The 21,475-nt window shown below is 45.0% G+C and overlaps 1 protein-coding gene across 1 annotated transcript; it reads left to right on the forward strand.

Moving 5' to 3' along the window:
• Positions 1-1,675: 1,675 nt before the first annotated feature.
• FAM83F (family with sequence similarity 83, member F) lies at positions 1,676-15,707 on the forward strand (the record flags this gene model as incomplete). Its single annotated transcript, XM_008947896.1, has 4 exons — positions 1,676-1,843; positions 9,469-9,590; positions 10,152-10,864; positions 15,643-15,707. Coding segments are annotated over 4 exons (1,068 nt in total), but the record flags the coding sequence as incomplete, so codon positions are not given.
• Between the last annotated feature and the right edge of the window lie 5,768 nt (positions 15,708-21,475).

Raw genomic sequence — 21,475 nt, forward strand, 5'->3', positions numbered from 1 at the left:
TACCTACACTCATACCACAGTGTGTGGTGGGGAGCATAACAGGCCTGAATTAATGCACGAACTCTTCATGCCTGTATGTGAAGTTGCTCAGGAATAAAGTAGCCCAGGTTCACTGTATTTTAATTTTCAGAGGTTCTGGTAACATTCCCTGCATCCTGCTGCTTTGTGCTGGGAAATGAGAACCAAGGCAGGACCTGAAATCCAGTTCTACCTCGCAGAAGTTATTGAGGGACTTAGTATAATGTAGCTCCACAGTGGTTCACCTATATTAGGAACCTACCTGTTGATGTTGAGCATAAACACCATGTCAGCTCTTTTTTCCTTTTTCTAACAAAGAAAAGCTTGTGCAAGCACTGTTGACAGAAGGAGCCTGACGGAGCAGATGTGTTGGTTGTTGTTGGCTGTACAAGTGGAGACTCAGCAGGGGACATTTACTGTGGCATCACTTTCCTAAGAGCAATTTGTTCAAGGGCATTTTTCAGAGGAAAGAAGTCTCTGCTGAGAATTATTCCCCTTTCCATGGGGGGCTCCTGCAGCTTGAGCTCCACCTTTTCCAAGCTTCAGGAGAAGAAATTTCCATGGTTCAGTCCAGTCTTCAGCTCTGGTCACATCTGTATGTGGCACCCTCAGCCCAGCTTAGCTCATCACAATGATCCCAGCACCTGGGAAGTTAAAATTTAGACAACTCTCTTCCCTACATACTCTCAGCATGAGAGCTTTGACCTGGCAAGCTGCTGTCCAGGACTAGAGAAACAGTAGTTTTCCTTCATTTCCTTCATTCATAACCTTTGAAATTAATAACTCAGGCAGAAAACTGGTATTTCTAATGGTGTAAAAGATACAGAAAAGGAGAGAAAGACACTGTAAGTTCAGCATTAAAGTTGCCCATAACCTTCTTGGTTTTGTTGTTCCTGATCCTATGAACGTTCAGGCTTGGCTGTCAAGTTAGTGCAACCCTTTGTTTTTAAGTAAAATCTATATCTGGTAAGAGGTAATATTTCTATACCAGAAAAAAATGTATATATGAAGAGAGGGAACAATCATTTTGCCTTGAAATCTTGAACACCCATTCCAGTCCCTTCCTGACAAATATCAGATGTTTATGTTTGAGCTTCATAAGACACTCCTTGTGAGGCCAGCCTTGAGAGCAGACTTCTCACAGGGAATTGGGGAAAAAAAGGTAAATAAAATTACTTTTGCCTGCACTATGCACCACGAATCAAGATTTAGGCTCTGATTCTTCTGCATATTCAGCCTTCCATTACTCACCTTCTAATTAAGTGTTAGAGCTGGGTTTTTTTCCCTTCTTTTTCAATATGTTCTCAGTGTTCTTTGTTTAAGTGTCTCCTTACAGAGGCAATGATAATTTCACAATACAGAGGAAAAACTAGGTGTCTGGCTCTGGCCTTCCTTAGGCTGCTGACATAAGCTGTCTTCACTCAGAAGAAGGAGAACTCTCAAACACATTTATTAAGTTCTTTCCAAAGTGCAGCAGGAGCCAAGCCAGCAAGTGACAAATTTATTGGTAGTGCTTGGGTGCGTCCATCGCTGCGCTTTTGTCTCCCCTCTGTACCCCTCATCCATATTCTGGTATCAGTCCTCTCCTTTATTTGGGCCTCCTTTTCAGTTCATAATATTTTTTTTTTCAGTTGTCTGTCTCCCGTCTTCTTTGCAGATCATTGCAGTGGTCATGGATGTGTTCACTGACCGGGACGTCTTCCGCGACATCGTGGACGCGGCGTACAAGCGCTGGATCCCCGTCTACATAATCCTAGATGAGGAGGGGGTGAAGCTCTTCCTGGAGATGTGCAGATGCCTTGACCTCAGTGACTTGCAGATACGGGTAAGGTGCTCAATACTGAAGCTTTATCTCCTGCAGGGCCTTTCTCAGTGGTAATGAATCTTGGAACAGGCAGACACGTCTCTTCCTTCCTACAAGTCTCATCACGGCACTTAGACAGAAGTTGGTGGAACATGGAGGGGTAAGAGAGTGGCTTGCTAATACAGAAGGAAAGATTTTGATCTTTTGGCTTTCACCTGAGACAGAAATCTGTGTTGTTTCTTGGCTCTTGTGACCTAAAAATTCCTGTTTGGAAAGAAAATTGAGGAAATTTCTGTGGGTCTCCTATGTGACAATTCAGAGTCCAGAGTAGCATGTTGGGTTCTCGTCTGCGTGGATCCCAGTTACAGAACACGTATACACTGTGAAATCAAGACTTTCCTATCTGGCAGTGGTCATTTGGGAATGAGTGAGCCTGTAGTCCTCCTTTCCCTGAGAACTTAAGGGACTGAGGGGCACAGAATCACAGTATCATTTAGGTTGGGAAAGACCTTTACGACCAAGTCCACCACTGAACCATGTCCCTCAGCACCTCATCTGCATGTCTTTTAAATACCTTCAGGAACGGTGACTTCACCACCTCCCTGGGCAGCCTGTTCCAGTGCTTGACAGCCCTTTCAGTGAAGAAGTTTTTCCTTTATCCAACATACTCCTCCTCAGTTCTGTATCAGAGTGTGCCTTCACATAGTGCCTCCAGCACAGTAGTCAGCCTAGCTTGGCTGGCAAGAAGCAGCCTCAGTAGGATCTCATTCCATTACATACAGGCTACAGTTCTGTGTGTTCACCATTGGTATTGTATTCCCTGCTTTTCCCCTGGTTTTTTAGTCGTTGTTTCTCCTACAGACCTGTTCAGAGTACTGAAAAAGTTGCTAGGTTGGAAACAACCTGTGGGAGGTCAGACTCGCCTCTCTTGTGATCCAACTGTTCTGAGCAGCAGGGGGGAAAGACTTTGTCATTTTGCCTAGGTGAAAGGCAGATCTTCCATAAACACTCAATTAATAGTTAAAAAAAAATCCACAGCCAAAACTCGGCAAGTTCTGAAGGTTATAGAGGCTCATATAAACCATTTTAGGAGAACCATCTTAAGTCTGGATGAAAATTGCTTGCATATATCTAACAGTGCTTCTATGAACTACCACTGCTCTGAGTTTCTGGACTTCATCAAAAAAGCCATCCAGCTAAGCAGCTTTCTCATCTTTCTTCAAAACAGAGATGGAAGTTTCTTTCCTCTGGTGTCTTTGAAAGCAAGACACAGGCATCATTCTGAGAGACCTATTTCAAGCTTCAGGGGCATTCTGTGGCCTAGGCTCAAGTCTCTTTGGTACAAACCTGTGATATCACAGCAGTAGTTCCATTTGCTTTGAGACCTGCTTCCCAGTACTTTCCTCACCGTGCCATCATGTGATGGAATGAAGCTTTCAGTGCTGCCTGTTGTAACTCCTGGACAGAATGAATGAAAAGATGCCCTGGCATTGTAGAAAAAGTTGTGATGCTACTGGAGAGGTGAGTTTGGTTTTGTCTTTACACAGTAAGAGGTCCTTTTCTGCTCTTCCTCTTCCCTCTTTCTCCATAGGTCTCTCCACAGACTTTGCACTCCAAAAGCAATCATCACAGTGACATTCTGTGGCAGTGACTAGGTCTTGCAGCAGCCTACTTGTGTTACTCTTCCAAAGAGGCTGAGTTCAAACCAATGCCATCAAAAGCAGGAGCAAACTCTTCTGTGTCCCTTCCATGCATGTCCCTCCTGTGCTTCCCTTCTCTCACAGTAGCCCTTGCTATGTTCATTAGGCTCCTTCAGCTAAAAGTAGTCTACATACAAGCTGAGCTGAAGGAAGTCCACTCAGAAGAACTTTTTAACATCCTAGTTGTTCAGTCTTCTGCAGAACTCCAGCCCCCAGAGTTCTTCATCTTTTCCCCTCTTTTTCCCAGCTGTCTTGTATTGTCTCTTAAATTCTCCTTAAGGTAGTTATATTCCTTTTCTGGTATGGCTAAGGCTTTAATTAATCTTGTTAAGGTCAATGCAGTTTATTCTTGTCTATGGAACTATGGAAGGACTGGGAAGAGTCTTCCTGTAAGGAGAAAGGGGTCATTTGCCTCTCAAGGAAGATGGCCTGTCAGCATCCTGCCCAAGGCTGCCTAGGATGTATCTGTGCTGCTGCTTGGGTCAGTGTGGCAGAAATCATCACACAGTGATTCCCCTGACACCAGGCTTTAGATACCCAAGGAATGTCAAGCAAGGTGAAGGCTTCCCCTTGAGCACTGGCCCCACCTCCATCTCACTGATGTAATGTGTTGAGGGTTGTTTTAAACTTTGAGTGTTAAAGACCCAGACTGAAAGCAAGAAAGCAAGCTAGACCTCTGGACTTGGTCAGGCAGAATCATTTTGTCCCACATGGCTTGATCACAGAGAATGCTGGACTTGCTGAGGAAGAATAAGAACCACTAGTGCAGTTAACTGTCATTCAACCATTTCTTATTTATGACATCTTTCTATGACATCTGCTTTGATGTCTTGAGTTTCTTCTACAGATTTTCAGCAACAGGGAAAAAAATTCTCTCCCTACACTGTCTTTTTGTATAACCATTTTGCTGTCTTCTGAAAGATTTTTACCAGTGTGCCACAGTTGGTCAGCAAATGAATTGCACACTCTTCCTGCCTGACCTTTCTTCCTTTTCCCCACCCTTTCTTCAGAATGTCTGTGCAAGATTTACAGGATGGCTTTTTCTCAGAAAGTTGCAACAACGTGGGATGTGACTTTAAGGTTTAGAGGCAAGTTCAGATCTTGAAAGAGAGAGAGAGAGGTGACACACTACCATGGGCTGTGCTGCTGCAGGGTCAGGGTGCTTATTCTGTCTTGTGCTACCACCAGATGCTCAGATTGTTCTGTAATTCCTGCCTTTTTGTTTCCATTGCCCTGTTCATCCATTGCAAAGCAAATACTTCAATGGTCCTTACAGAGGGAGATTTACTGCTAGCACTGGATTTTGTTCTCTGTCAGCATACAGTGCTGGGTTTTTCACAGAATTCTTGGCTATTGTATCATTTTGAGATGGCAAGGTATCATGATCTGCTGTCAGACTCACAGGAGGGAAGCTGCTGTAGGAAGACAGAACCTCACTCAGCAAAGGCAACAAGTTCTTAACTGACTGCAAGCATGAAATGAGAAAACCTCAAATTTTTGTCTGAAGGCCAGAGATCACTAGAGATGCATTTAAACTCAACCATCAGTACATTCATCCTGTGATGTTAGTAGGAGTGTGTCTGTTGTGGATGAGTCATGTGGCTTCCTGAGCTTACAGGACATGGTTTGCCAGACTTCTGTTATGTTTGACACATGAGTGTTCTGTGGAGGGCATAATGATTCAAAGTTCTCATAGACAAAAAAATTCATAGCCCCACAAAAAGTCTTCATTCTGTTGACCTGAGGGTGAGTCTTCTCACCAAATTTTGGATGAGTTTTCTTTCTCCCCATGCTTCTGCTAACCAAGGCCCCAGTAGCAGATGCTCTTGCACAAAGAGAGGGAGTTCAAGGAGAGCTCTGAGCAAGCCCAGAGAATTAGTTACCTGCAGGAAGGTCACCTTCATGTTAATTTTTATATTCATTTTCCCAACATGCAAGGAGTTTCACCTCTCACTCCAAGAATTCTTCAAAGTTTCTGTGTAAGAAATATTTAGAATTTCATTTTAGTATTTCCTATCTTTCCTCATCGATTCTGAACTCAAGTGAGGGAGAAGCTGAGTGTAATGTGAAGCAGAGCTGTTGGTTTTTTAATTACCTGTTAGACAGTTCTTTTAGGCTGCTTGTGACCTTTTGAAAATGGGAGCTTACAAGGCTCTCTTTTTGCAAGGACCCAAATAAACAATGCCCACTAATGACCTTGGCTGGCCAAGTCCAACTGGCTGCGTTACATCCTGTTATACTTGAATACTTGCAGGTTTTACTGTTTTGTCAACAAGCATTTCTTTTCCAAAACTGTTCAGGGCAAACACTTAGGGTAAGCCTACAGCATTTCCCAGCATTATTTGGTAGCTGCTTCCAGATTGTGGCTGCTTTTGTGTCTCTGTGTAAGATGAGCACCCTACCACCCATCTCACCAACCTGGAGGTCTGACCAGCAGAAATGAGAATTGTGCAGACTATGAAGAAGGAAAATTCTTTCAGCTGTTGTTACTGAGGTCCTGTCCACATGAATCCCATATTTCTCTTCCTCTTTTCCCCTTCTGTGCTTCCTCTACCTAGGATTTTAGAGAGGGAAGTAACCGGCATCTGGGGCCTGCACCTCACCCCTCTACTCAGGTGAAGCAGTAGAAGAAGAAAACAGGACAGGAGCTACCCCAGCAGGTTCTCTTGACTGAAGGGATCTGATTTTTTCCAGGCACAGCAGAAAGGGGAACTCCACAGTTTAAAAAACACAGTCAGTTAAGGGGCTGTTGAGTCATTGTCATCTCTCAGCTGCTGCTTTTGCCTGTTGCCTCTCCTTAATGGGTTCCATAGCTGTTAGATTATAGAGGTTGTTCATGCCATCCATCCCAACTTGAAATAAAGATCCCTGCTTGCTTTGCAACGTGTATGTCAGCAGTTGTTCTGAGAGGGAAGGTACACACAGGGTTCCTTGGTGGAAATCCTTCCAGCCCTTCCCTTTAGGGTCTGTCCTGTGCATCCACCCTACTCAACCCCAGCCTGTGATCAGTATGGCCCAAGTCTGCTGGGTGACAGCTAAGTGTCAGTCACAGCCTAGCCTGTTACTGACTCTCTAAACTGGGTCTAATGAACTTTCTGTGGATGCAGGGTGAGGTTTAGGAGCACGCTGCAGTAAAGGAAGGAGGACTGATGCCCTCACTGTCTGTGTTAGGATGCTCTGTCAGGCTTGACTGTTCACAGTCTGCATTAACTTGCAGCCAGGGAGACGTTAGTCACTGCTTGTGATGGGGAGTGGTGCAAGCCTGGGTAAAGGAAATGTGGAAATTCAATGCAGGCTGCAGCTTCCACGAGCCAGGATATGACAAACCTTAAGCAGACTTCTTCAAGAATAGAGATCTAGATAAAATATTGGTTGCCACTGTAACACTAGTGGCCCCCCAAATGGCTGCAATCTCACTCCACTTATGTTTGTCTTTCCTCTTTTTTTTGTGTAGTCTTCAGCATGTGAACCCAGGTTTGTTCCTCCTCTGTACAGTTAATATTTCAGTCTACAAATGCTCCAAGATCCTTTGAGGCAGAAAACATTATACAAATAACCTGTTAAATGACTCGATGTTTATAAGACTTCGTGCTTGCTTTCTGCATTTGAAGATGTGTTTATGTGCTCCTGTCCCTCTTTTGTTCAAGGAGGTTTATGTGCTCAGCTGTTTGGTTCTATCCCCTCTGCCTTTCTAAGTGTTACATGTAGCTCAGTTACTGCAGAAATTCAAGCATGTTGTCTTTCCAGGGAAGGCAGGTGATAGAACATACAAACACAGTAAAATCCACACTTGTTACATGCTAAGAAACTTTCTGGGCACACAGGCTGATACTCCTTGACTCACAAAGGGGCATGGCATGGCAGAGCTGTTGACTGATTTGAAGGAGGGAGCTTCTTCTCATCACTTGCAGTCAGTATTCCATGATTTAGCAAATCCCACATCCAGCTTTACTCAGCAAGGGAAAAATAATATCTTTCAGGTGATCAGTCAGCCAGCTACAAATGTTATTCTAAATCCTGGAAGAGGCACCCATTCTCCTGTGCTCTACCCAACCTGCATTCAGCATCCCACACACATGACTCACTGCTAGGCCCTGGGCAAGTCACTTCACCTTTTTCTCTCTCAGGCTCCACGTCTTTAAAACAGGGTAATAATACTTTCAGCAGTGTTGGGAGTGTTAATTAGCTTATGCCCACACAGGACTCCAGACAGATCAAGCAATAGATGAGTGCAAAACAGTAGTATCATCAGTTACTGTTAGTCAGAATTTGTACTGCCACTGCTGTATTTCAGTGAGAGAAACAGGAGCAGGTTCAAAAGGGAAGAGTTAGAGTCAGAAGAATGTTTTCTGAAAGAAATCTGCATTCTTATCATCGCTCAGCCCTGCATGCTGATTTCTATAGCCTATCAATATTTAAGCTGTCAGGGAGGTTTAAAATAACAGCACTTAGCTCTTTGTGGGATCCGAGGCTGTGCTGGCATTAGCCAAATCCTCCTGATTCTCCTGCTCTGCAGATGAGGGAAGAATAAGGCAAAGGTGAATTGGCTTTCACAGGGAGTAGTGTCAGAACTGTGATTACACTTGGGACCGACTCCCAGCCCTGGATTTATTCCTCCAGATCACAATACCTTTTAGCTTTTCATCGTTCAAGAATTCCTACAGAAACAGATGGTGGAATGAAGAAAACGGTCTAAATTTGTGTGTCAGAGTGACAAGATAATTTGCTCTACACTTATACTGACAATCAATGCTTTTGGGGGTTGGGGGGTGCTGTTTCATGTTAGGCAGTTTGGCAATTCAGCCTTATGCATCCAGGACCCATGAGCAGAATAATAACACTCAGCCCAATGTATTTTATGCAGCAGATGCATTCATACAGTAAGTGCAGGCACGTGTCTATTGTTGAAAGTCATGTAAACTTAAATCTGTGTTTTTTCTGTGCGTGGTAGTGCTTTGTTTTACTACTTGTAGGTTTGCTGGCCAAAGGGTGTGAGACAGGAGGTGTGGGGAGAGGTATCATCTTTTTCTGCTTCCATTCATTCAATGAAAAGTTCTTCCTTCCTCTTCTTCAGAAATTCTTTGTTGATCACTTCAGGACATCAGTAGAGACACTTACCCTTCTCCTTTTGTTCAAAAAAAGTTCTGTTTTTTTCCACTCTGAACAGTGAGGAACATGGTGGATACTGTCAGTGTTTGGGGTTCTTAGCAAAAAATATGAAGGTCAGGGTTCTCCTTTTGTTATAATAGACAGGAAGCATCTATCTTCTGAACAACAGACTTCTTTCCTCCCCTCTTCTGTAATAGTTATATTTGCCAGTCTTCTAATACACCCAGTTTTCTCAAGCCATATATTGGGCATCAGGAGAGAAGCACAAAGAGAACCTGCTGTAGACCTGCCTCATATGCTGCCCTCCATGTAACCATGTCCTTGGCACTGCTAAGGCATTGCAAAGTCCCTTCCCTTGGTTTTGTGGTCCTGCTAACGTGATCTGGAGAACTCCTGAGTGCCATGGAATAGGGATCAGGATTCAGAGTGCAGACATGACTCAGAGCTTCCTCTGAATCATTCCCCTGAACTAGGCTGGGCCTTCTCAGCTACACCACAGGACTGGAGGTGGAAGATTATTTGATTTTTGAAAGCCTTGTCTTGCCAGTGGGCCGAGATGAATAGCTGAAGGCAGCAGGCAGGGTTACAGAGATGCTGACCTGTTGGAGAGGGCTACGAACTGATGGAGGGGAGCGACTTGCACAGACAAGGGATGACAACGGGTCTTAGGGCACTGTGCTTTCCTTCCCACAGCCCCTCTGATTTCTGGTGGCTGATACAAAATGAGCTGTAGAAGAAGTGCTATAATGTGAGTGACATATTAAGACTCAGAGCTGGCAATTATCTCATTCTCTGCCCTATTTACTGTGACATTTTGTCTTTTCACCTCCTTGTTAGAATATCCGCATACGTTCCGTGACAGGAGTGGGGTTCTACATGCCAGCAGGGAAGATCAAAGGCACGTTGGCATCCCGATTCCTGATGGTGGATGGTGAGAAGGTGGCCACTGGATCATACAGGTGGGTCCCTCTTGCCTAAGGCAAAGGTATGTTTGTATGTAAAGAATGGCTTGTGGATTTGCTCGAGAGTCTTCTTCCCATTTCAGTCCCTTTCTTATCCCAACCTCTCCAATCTCTGTGGCACCTGTAGAAACTGGGGTGGGATGACAGAAAAAGTGGCATAGAGCACAAGCTGCTCCTGAGAGAAAGGAGCATGCCCATGCCAGTGATGCATTTCAGTGGGCTAGAGGTAGTGCCACACTGCAGCTGGTGGTGGTCTGCAAGGGCTCCCCACTGGTCACTGTGCTCAGTTCTTGTCAGTGAGGTTTTCCATCTGGCTTTCTTAAAAGCATAAATTGTCCTTCAGAGTTCTAGGGCCTTTTCTTCCAGGTCTGGCTTGCATGCCTAATGAGGAACAATAATAAAGAGCTTCATTTATCTGTCTGGGCCCATCTTGGCAAGGACATATGGGCAAATGGCACAATGCTGCATATTCCCACGTGATGTCTTAGATGATTGTTAGGTGGGCTGGGTCAAGTGTGCACACAATGATCTGATGTTGGTTGTGTTTCCTCCTCTTAGCTTCACATGGAGTTCATCCCACATCGACAGAAACATCCTGCTCGTCTTGACAGGACAACACGTGGAGATGTTTGACGTGGAGTTCCGTGAGCTGTATGCCATCTCAGAGGAAGTTAATTTCTACAAGGAGCTGGGTATTGCTAACCCCTTCCTCCTTGGGATTGGGAAGCCAGGCCTTCACTCCTCCACTGTGGCTCGGAAGTTCATTAACCCCAAGTATGGCTTAGTGGCAGGGGCCACCCGTGGTGATGTGATGCTCTGGGCTTCACGTCACAGGCAGGATAATCAGGGGAACATGGAAAAGGAGGAGACAAGCGAGTCAAAGAAACGATTAAATCAGTTTCTGAATGACTTAGTCACCTTGGAGCAAGAGTTCCCAGAGATTGACCCACCCCTGGAGAACTTGAACAAGCTGAATCGGAGCCCTCAGAAACTGTTATCCCGGCTCCACATGGACCTGAAAAATAAATCCAAATCTAGAGAGTCTATTCGTGACGTGAAGAAAGAAGATGCACAGGCCAACTCCAAGCAAGGAAAAAGGTTTGCCAGTGGGCTTTTCAGTCGCAAGGCCAAACGGTCTCCGGGCTCCAGCATTGAGGCCAATTCTTTTGCCAGTGAAGGACATTCAGGAGAAGACCTTGGGAACATGAAACTGGAATACGAGCGGCTCAGCATCGGCCACGCCAGTGTGCGGAGCACTGGAGCCATCTCAGGTAAAACCTCTCCCACCAGCATATTCTGTGTCCCTGGTTAGGAGTTTGGTGCAAACAAACTCAATCTAAGTGATCTACTCAATACCTGTGAGTAGATCCTGCTGTTTCTTCTGTATTAAAATTAGTGGGATCAAAGAAGAGTAGAAGTTGTATCAAACGACACAGGCAATGTGAAGGCAATTTAATGGCAGCCTTATTGTAAAGTTGGTATTTCTCATGCAGATATTTTCTCATCATTCTCAGCAAGCAGTTATGGGACAAAGGGAGAGGAAGGCCAGTGTCACCTTCTGCAAAACAGGTTCTGTGGACAGCTCATGAAGTGCACTGCTCTCACAAAGAGCAGCAGTATGTTCACTGTTGTAGCTGGCAAGGTGCAGACCTTTCCTCATTTGGGTGTAGTCAGGTGTGTTTACTGTCACAAGTTGCTGGTGGAGAAGACAGGAAGATGTGTTTGTGTTGAGGTGAGGGAGAAGGGAGCAGAGGGCAAGGTGGGAGTTGTTTTAGTTTGCTCCTTTAGCACGTTCTGAAATGGGGGAGAACATCTCAAAAATAGCTCTGGAGAACTGCTAAATCACAGCTGTTCTTTCTGTGCTAACACACGAGTGATATTTTCACTCTGTCCTTTCAAGGCATCATTGGATTGGAAACACAAATGATCAACATTTCTCCCAGTTTATGGGCTCATAGCTAACTTCCCAACATTTTAAATATTTTTTTTTCAGATCAGAGTAAATCTATGGACTTGTTCAGCCTGGTTGCATTCCTCTCTCAGTGAGCTGTTCTGGGTGTCAGTATGTCCTGTGCCAGCAGGAGAATAAACTAGTTCCAGTGAGAGAATTTCTCCTCCACTTGTCTGGCCAGAGACTACTCTGATGAATGTGAAATGCAGGTGTAGAGAGGCTGAATCCCTCTGAGAGTGCCATGGTGTCAAATAGAAAGACATTCCCCAGAGACCAAAAAGAAAAGCAAGGTATTGGGAAGGTCAGCAACAGTAATTGATTAGTTCTTAGAAATATTTCTGGCTGAATGAAGGACAGGCTCAGGAACACCGTGAACACAAGAGAGAGGAGCTGTAGGAAGGTATGGATAGTTTAGGTAAGACTATAGCAGACCCATTTTAGGATGTGCATTTGGGGAGGCAGAAATAAACCCTGGTCTAAAGAGGATCTCTCTAGATCGCTTTGTCTTGAGCACAGGCAGTATGTGCTGCTGGACTCCATCCCTCAGAGCCAGGAAAACCAAAATCGGTGAAGAGGCATAGGGAGAGGTATGGGCAGCTCCTCTCGGAGTGGAGCCGAGGGCTTGCACTACCCTCTAGTGACCGAAGTGGAGAGTTGTGTCACCGCTGATTCGGCAGCACCTCACAGAATCAGATTCCCTCCGTTTCTCAATGTCAGCTCTTTTAAAGCTGCCAGCCTGCCGTTCCTGCAGGGCCAGGATGGAAGTGGGCCCAGCTGAAGGCACAGAGGAGATGGATGTCTCTAGCTGAGCAGGGGGCACTGCACTCCTCTGGGGCATCAGGCAGCCAGGGCAGCAGGGGTGGCCCTGCTCCTTTTAGCACTGTGGCTCTCTGCCAGACAGTCTGATGCTTGGTCTGGACCATTTCCACAAAGACACTATCGTGCTATTATTTGAAGGTTTATTTATTGCCACTGCCACTTCCTGAGGGCTGCCACCTCTTTCAGTGGAGGGGAAGGAAGAGTTGAGAAGAGGTGCAGGGAAGGTGCAGAGGTCTTCACCAACCTTCCCACTGTGCTCTTCCTGACCTGATAAGTCTTTCCAAGGACCCCATGCAAATATTTTTTCATGTTCTACAACTTGAGACTGCCCATTTGTGGTGGCAAGGAAGGACTCCACAGCTTTTGAAGTATGGTTTAAGTAGACTTAGGTCAGCAGGTGCTGGAAAAGGCTAGGGGAAGATCACTTCTTGTGTGTTGCTTCTGAATTGAATCACTGTTCTTGAGAGAAAGCTGCTCTAGTCTAATGGTCCCAGAATGATATATGAATAGAGATGGTAGGGGGAACATTAGGAGGATGGAGACTCATGAGAAAGAGGAAAAAAAATGAGCTACCCAGAAAATTCTGCAGCTACTTGATGAGTAGCACGTTTCATTAGGATTTAATTAAAAATTTTTGAACATGGGCATGAGTTCCAGCCTCAAAATAAAAATGGGAGTCCCTTTGTTCTTGGACAACTGTAGGACTGACTTGGTTTTAAAAATTTTTAAGCAGGCCTAGTAAAAACTGATGCTGTGATACTCTGGGTGACAGAAGGGAGGTAAGAAATGGAAATGAAGAAGGGAGAAGGTGCTGGGTATGCAGTCAGGTTAGGATGCAATTATTCAGAGCTTCACAGTTTGAAATGGCTGCCCTTACCTTTTGTAAAGATTAAACATCACACTTAAGCCCTTTAGGCCTGCCTGTGCACTCATCCTCCAAAGTCACTATTAATTCTGCAGTGCCTCAGAGACCCATCCCACCTTGCAAGTGCATAAAGAGACCAGACCCACACCCTGGGTGGCTTGCAGAGTAATTGAAAGACATTATTCAATCAGATTAAAGGTCAGGGTCAGTCTTGTAAGAGCAGATGGTGATGAAGAGAATCTGAACTGGCAAGAGAAGTGCTCTAAGTGCATTCTGCAAGAGTCTGAAAATCTGACTCAGTATTTACATGCTAGAAAAGGATGACTGCAGGTCAGAAGTGGGAGTCTGGAAACTACGGGGGCTACAGATAGTCATGTTCCAATGCCCCAAACTAAGTGTGCAAATGAACACTCTGATGTGCTGCCCTAGCACACTGCACAGAGGCTATGCTTTATTTCACAAGGCTTTCTTAAACCACATCATCCCATGGACACAACTCTTGAACTTCACTGTTGCCTGCTTAGGAACAAAACGGCAGCAGCTCTGAACCTGACCAGAATCTTGTTAATTCTGAGCTGCTGCTGGGCACACTGAGATCAGCACAGACACTGATGTCTGTGTACAGTTCCTGGGGAGTACAGCAAGGCTTGGAAAGCTGTGTGCCTTCAGAAGGCACTGAGTTTTTATCTTCTGCCCTGCCAGGAGCAAAGTGGGTTTGTTCAGAAGGGTCTGTGATCCCTGAGCAGCTGCATACATCAGCATTCACTCCTCAGGGGTATGTGTTGCAGAACATATGTAATGAATAGCAGGATTTTTTTTCACTTTTGGGTGCTTCCTGCAACAAGAAATGGGATTTACCCTGGGCATTGCAATACCACAGAAATAGCTGCTTAATTAGCACGAGCATTTTTCAGCCAAAGGGGGATTATGGGTGGGTGGTAACTGGAGTTTTTAGCCTCTTTTCTAAAGAGAAGAGAGGAACGTTGCTGGGTACATACAAGGAGGGTGTTTGGTCTAACAGTAGTGGGATCTGTAGAAAAAGGTCAGAAGATGAGAGCAGAAAGTGAGAAGAATAAAGGAGTTGGGAGTTGAGTTTCAGCAGAGGAGCACAGACACTTTTGAGAGTAAGCATGAAGGTATTGATTGTGATGCAGACAGGGAGGGGAACAGGTGGTGAGCAGAGAGAGGTGATGATAAACTTAGTAGTAAAGTACATGATGGGTCAAAGCAGGGACAGGAGGTTGACTGAAATGCCATGGGGAGGTGTGGGGAGGAGGCAGCAGCATGCAGAGCAGCCACAGAAGTGAGGGCAGGTTGCAGTGCAGCCTCCCACGGGGATATCAAGCAGTTGCAGAGTGGAAGGAGGGGGAGGTGAGAGAGCTCTTCTCTTCCCCATCACCTGTGGGTGAGGAAAACTTTGATCAAATACCCACAAGCAAGACAGTGCCATGGAAAATTATTCACTTGAAGTCCAGTTCAGAGGCAGAGCTTGGGCTGAAAGCTCCCTCATTTTAGCAAGGCTGAGACTTCTCTGTAGTGTGTCCCCGTGGCAGATGTCCCTCCCTGTTCCCCCTCTGTTCTGGCCACTGGCTCCAGCTGCATGGAAGATGCACTGAGCTTCCTTCAGTACAAACACAGGGGTGGGGTCTGCTCCTCTCAGTACCTACTGCCCTGGGCTGTAGGTCATGTAGGCCTTACTGAGCTCAGAGCACACACAAGCTCCTTCCTTGCCAAAGCCTCTGCAAACACATTTTAGTGCAGTGCTTGAAAAAATAACACTGGGTCATCCAGACCAAGAGCTGGAATGAAGGAGATGAGACAGCAGCACAAGTGTTGGAAAGTACAGACACTGGGAGCAGAAGGGATCCACAGGGTAAGCAAAGAATAAAACTGAGATGATAAAAAATTGGGGCAGCAAACTGTGCTGCTTAAGTGAGAGACCCTGAGGCCTCAGGATTTGTTTTGCAGAGGAAATGATGGAAATACTGCCACTGGAGATGTCTAAAACGAGACGTGAAAACCCTCTACTGACAATGTGTGTGTGGATCAAATGGATTAGATGACAGGACTGGTTTTTTTTCTCATACCTCACTCTTGGGTAAAGCTCCCACCCAAGTCATGGCCACACTGTTTTTCAGTGCCAGCTGGGACCTGAGAATGCCATTGAAGCTGGCTTGGGTAGAGGCCAAAGCCTGGAAATACTTTTCCAGTGGTTTTCTTCACAGTACACTCTGAATTTGTATTTCTTCATTTCAGAGTAGTAGGAAATAAAACCAGGAGAGAGTGCAGGGTAATGTAGGTCTAGTAAATAGAGAGTATAGTAAATATAGAGAGAGGATTGAAGTATGAGTCCAAACTTTATCCAGGTCTTATTTGCTGAACATTAACATGGCTTTAACTTCTTGTCATTCCAGGTAACCTGGGTCCAAACTCCACCACGAGTGATAAAACCAAACAATCTGCCTGTGTGTTATCTTGATTAGGAAGGGCTGTCTGGAGAAGTGAAGACTGCACAAGCTGGAACAGTAACCTCTTGATTGATTCTGAACCTACAGCCACGTCCTCACGCAGTGCTCTGTAAAGCCACTGCCTGCTCCTGGATGCACTTGGCACCCCCAGTGAGAGAACATTTACTGGGTGAAGCGTTGGCTTTGGATGATTGGCTCCTTCCATGAGGGTTAGTGATGAATGTATTAGTCCATATGTCTGTGTGCACACATATTTTATATATAAAAGCAACTGTGATGACTGGTCTCAGAGCTCGCTCTGCGCCCAGGTAAATGCAGGAGATTTTCTGACTGACTTGTGCTGCTACTTCAGTCTGTCTAGCTACAGACTCAGAATCACTGTGTTGCATTGTTTACTGTACTGCACTGCAGAAGTACATTGGTCTGCCTGGCTGGAAGGCTAAAGCAAATCAAAGTGGCAAATTCTGGGTGAAATAAGGGTGTTTACAGACAGCGTAACAATCCTTTGTCCACACAGAGTCTCCCTGTAGGTTCCTGTTGTCACTTGTTGACACAGAAATGAGTGGTTTGGGGGCAGGGTTTAGCCAGCAGAGGCCAACAGATTAGTATCTTAACTGTTCCATATCACAGCAGTTGAACAAAGTGATTTAGCAAGAGTATAGTAAAGGGACAAAACAGAATACAGGGGGATGTTTAACCTGCAGTTGAGACTAGGTCAGAAGAAAGACCCTGTAAGGGGCACTGGGCAGGGTCTGGGAGCAGTAAGGCAGTGCTTGTTACAAACTCCTGCTTGTTGCTCATTCAGCAATACTTTACCACTCCTGGAAGCTGAACGATTAAGGGGCACATCTCTGAGGGTTGAAAGAGGAAGCAGAGGAGGCATACAAGCTTTTCAAATGCTCCTTTTTGTTGTTTTTTATTTTTTTTTAAGTTAACCTTTCCAAACTCTCAAGTCATGCCAAAACTGAGAGCTTTGATCCATAAGAAGCACAGTGTGCAGTCAGACCAAAGGCCATCTAATCTGCTATGCTCTCTCTGAGGATAGGCAGTAAGAGGTGATCACAGAAGCATAAAATATAAAAGCTTGTGTATGGAGCTCTTTCTTTCACACCGTTCCAGCAGGCTGTGGACCTTCTGAACTGGCAGCTCCTTCTGGACTTGACCTTAATGAATGCACTTAGTCCCTTTTAAAAAATCCTTTTCTGCTTTTGGCCTCCAGTGTTCTGTGCCCACGTACCCTGGGGTCTTTGTGTGGTATGAAGCAGAACTGTTGTCAGGTTGTTTCCTTTACGATTGCAAGTGACCCCAGTTATTCCACTATCAGATGCAGCTATAAGCACCCCTATTCCTTGTGTGCTTGCCACAGACCTATACCATTTATGGCCTCAGTCACCACTTTCTCCACGTTGCAGGTTCACGGTGTACGTAGCCACTCGTTCTGTGGGACCTGTTTGTCACCTCTGTCCTCTTGCTCACTGGCCCTTTTCCAGCCCTCCCCACTAACAGAGAGGAGAAGTGGGTTGGTTTTGTTGCTTCAGTGTGTGGACTGATGTTTCACTCTGCTTTCTTGCCATCTAAATTACATACTCTGCTGTCATAAATAAGCCCTCTTGTGATACCCAAGAAAAATAAATCCTAATTGTACGTAGGCACCTAAGAACTAACATACCTGCTCTCCAAAAAGCTATTCAGACATCTGAAAAACACAGGTTTAGTTTTCTTTCTTTTTGTTCAGAGAAACCACTTGGGTTTTGCACTGCTGAAGGAATTCACAGCAAAGGGAACCGCTGCTCTCCCAACACAAACCAAACTGTTCCAAAGACTCTTCTAGGTGCTGGGTTGCAGTAGGGGTTGTGACACTGAAACAGCTGTCTGTAGTTGATGATAATATGCAATTGATTTCTTGATTGATTAATTGATTAACTGCCTTTCCTGGAAGTGTATTTAACTTGAATGGCAAAGAGGTCTGCTTCACTCTTGAATTTACCTGAAGAATGTGGTGAGACCCTAAAATGCCCAAGGTACTGTGCCCTCTCATCCTCACTGGGTGGGTTAAGTGGTTGCTGCCCTGTGTGTGTCCTCAGTGTAGCCTTCTGGGCTCAAGCTGTACTGTTACATCTGGGTCTGTCAGCTCCTCTATCAGCAGTGTTTTATGCAGTTGTTCCTGGAAGGTGTTGGAAATGACACTGTTGCTTGGACACAGGGCTAACTTCATGCACGAGTTATCCTGTTGGCTTCAGGTGTATGGCTCAGGTGCCAAAAGCTACTTGCTCTATGTTTGCAGGATTCTCTAAAAGGCTTCATTTTGCCATAATTTAGTTATTCTCCAGATGTTTGGGAGATTTTCTTTCCTTTTATTTATTTCACTTTGTTAGCAGAGATCAGAGGTAAATTTATCAGGCCAACGTTGTCCAACTTTTTGTTCTGATAAGAACGTTGTCATCTGGTGCTTCCTTCTTTTCCCAGACTTTAAAGATATTTATTTATTTTTAAATTGTGCAATAGGCTAATTAACTAATTAGTACCATGTTGAGATATATATATATATGATCAGGTTTTCCAGGAAGTCCTCAATCTCTTTGTTTTTATGTCTTTGTTGCTTCATCATGGGTGAAGTGACCTCACAAATAGTCCAAGAAGCTGATTTCACTTGCTCTTCCTTGCCCTCTGTGCTCAGGTATTAATGTGCCTTACTTCCTCTTCCTATGATGGATGTGAGAGCACTTTTCTTGAACCCTGTCAACTAACAGAATCTCTTTTCTAGACAGTCTCTCTTCTGTTTGTCTTCTGTTTTGTTGCCACACCAGTCCCTGAAAGGTTGTGTCCACTTACTGCTTTTACCTTCCTTCCCCTGTCACAGAAGTCTCATGCCTTGACACCAGGGGCTGGTAGAATTCCTTAGGCTTATCATGCAGTGTTTAATTACTTAATTTGAGAGAGCAAACTTGCTTTCTTGCATGATATCAATCTGCATCTTAAATTCAGCATGACTGTTTGGGGATGCACGCGGCCTTGCTGATCCAGAGTGGATGTTTCAGACTCTGGTGGAACTTGTTCTTCCCTGCAGATAAGATCAGCTGAACTCGGGCTATGTGGCTGCTTCTGTGGCAAGAACTCTGAGTCTGGGTGAGGTGACCACATTTATTTTGACTCGTTTTGCTGACTGTGGTTCTTGATAAGTGCTAGAAACCTGAGACTGTGACCTGTAAAACTAATCTCCGTCGCTTCCCAGATAAAATGTGGTTGATGGTGCTGGGGGGCAGAGGGGTGAGGAGCAGTGGGTGTGAATTCTGTTGGAACTCTGCTAGCAGAGGCTGAAGGTCCAGCAATACCTACAGCAGTCTTCAAATAAGCTGTCATTTGGTTATTGCCCAAAATCCACCTCTTGCAACTGATCTCTCGGGGTGGGGGAAGGAAAGAAGGGAGACATTTGTTGTTCTGTTGCTATTTTAAAGAGCAAGATCAGTTCTCTTTGGCATCTCTGTCCTGACCCTGGACAATCCCAAGAGGATGCCTGTTCTCTGGGTCTCACTTACTCTTTGGCTCGTGAGCCCAGGTTTGCTGGTCTGGGCAGCGTCCCGGGGGCCACGCTCACAGTCCTGGTTTGGGATGGTGAGTACTGAAGCTGGGGCTCACAGCTTGCTCCTCCTGGAGTGAGGTGGTGAGTGGCTCTGAGTGAGCCCCTGGCTGGATGTGTCCCTGCTGGGCTTCTTTTGTATATTTAATGTGTATGTGTCCAGTGAGTGGTGCTGGAGACCTTTTCTAAGTCAAACAAATAAATTCTTTACTATGTTACATTCAGCTAGTTTGGTTCTTGGTGTTGCTTTTAGTTTCTCAGCTCCAGTTCCTGGGTTTGGGGGAATTTTATTGTTTGTTTGTCAACAACCTGCACTGTCTGGATTAGAGCACACAAACATCACACAAACATCTTTGGCAGTGCTTGTTAAAAGATGTGTGGGCAGCTAAATTCCCAACAAGTAGAGTGTCCTGTGGCTTTGAGTACCTTGAGACTAATTTCATCCCTGCTTTCTCATTGCTGTAGTAAGCTCTAGCAGCTGTCCACTTTAGTTTGTTTTTTTTTACTTATTTTTTTCCTACCACTCTGTGTGGCTGAACTGCATCTTCCTGCAGCTATAAATGCACCTGACAAAGTGTCACCCCTGGTTCCCTTTCCATCCTTCTCACGTAATTTGTCCCCATCAGCAATGACATTTCATTTATGAAACTGAGCCCCTCTACATTTCAGTTTTACCTGGTACAATGTAATCCTTGACATTTAAGTAACTCCCAAGCTCTTGTTTCCCGTGCTAGCTTTGTTTGTGTCTACAAAAGCCTGGTTTAAAATTCCTGACCATGTTTCAGAATAAATCCAGCCTCTATTTTACTTTTGGGCATTAAGTTACACGAAAATGTATTTGCAGTAAACAAAGTCTTCATCTTTTCCAGCGTTTAAAGGCCATGCAGCAATTGCATTCATGCCCCTTAAAAGGAGTCTGTCTTATCTAAGGTCATTGCACAGAGCATGTCAGGGTTCTGTGGATCCTCAGCCTCTTTCTTTATAGTGTTAACTCCACCAGCACTTTTTTTCTGCACTTGTTTTAGGGAGGTTCTCCAAGAAAATAAACTTTTCCTCCCCCTGGCTTCACTGCTACTTGAGCATTACACTTTTCTCTCATTTATTGACATGTTTGTGCTTGTTCAAAACTGGTGAGCAGTCCAGGAATAAATGACCTCTTTGTGTCCCTAGACCTTACCTCCCCTGTCCTTAGCCTGCTGAAGAAATGCAAATTTGGCAATCCTCATTAGTAAACAAGGCTTAGGAAAAGCACAGAGACTGTAGGAGTGTCTTGGAAGAGAAACCAAGGAGTGTAAATGGAATGCTCAGGCCTGGATGCAGGGAGCAAGGCTGGCAGGTGGTTACCCAGCTCTGCACAACACCTATTTCTGATCTTTCCTGCAAGTCTGGGCAGGTGCACTTGGGGAAGCAGGGTACAGAAAACCACAGCAGGACGTGCAGCACCCCAGCTACTCCATTCTCACTCCTCTTCAGCAAGGCAAGGAAGTAACTGGGATGGTACCTGAGAAATGCCTGCACAAGAACTTAGGGGCAGAGCAGCTGCTCTATCCTGAATTCATAACATAAAGTGTTGATATCTCAAGTTTTGGAGATGTTTCTAATCCTGCTTCTCTCTCCCTTCCCAGCCTGTCTGTCTGCAAGTATCAACTTCTGCCTTTTTATCTGACTTGTTAGGTTTTGTTTTCTTTTTCTAAAACATTAGAGATGTCACTTGTAGGAGAATTGTAGGCATAAAACAGCTCTTCTGCCTGTCTCGGGGAGAAAGCAGCAACTTCCAGCTGGCAGGGAGTGCTGAAAGCCAGGCTTTCATAGACACTGGCTGTGTGAAATTGCACATAACCAGGAAAACACAACGAAAAGGAGCTTGTGCAGAAAGCAGAGAGGCAAACTACATCTGAGTAATGAGAATTGTAGCTATTAGAGAGGGCCTGAAACCTAGAACATAAAAACAAAAGCTGATTTTAATGCATAGATGTCCAGCAGCACAGGGAAGGATCAGGGAAATCAGGTTAAGGCTATTTTCCCTTTGGGACTGTGGACTGTATTCAAGATATTGGTTTGTGCAATCAGGCAATAACCAGTTAATTGCAGATGGAGTGCTAATACCAGGACTCTGCAGCCGTTGCACCGTGGCAGGTGTTGTGCCCTTTTATTTCAGAGTGCCCAGAGCAGCACTCCCCAGCCACGGGCTAACACGTAGGA

Source organism: Merops nubicus, unplaced genomic scaffold, assembly GCF_000691845.1.
Source record: "Merops nubicus isolate BGI_N331 unplaced genomic scaffold, ASM69184v1 scaffold38689, whole genome shotgun sequence".
NCBI lineage: Eukaryota > Metazoa > Chordata > Aves > Coraciiformes > Meropidae > Merops > Merops nubicus.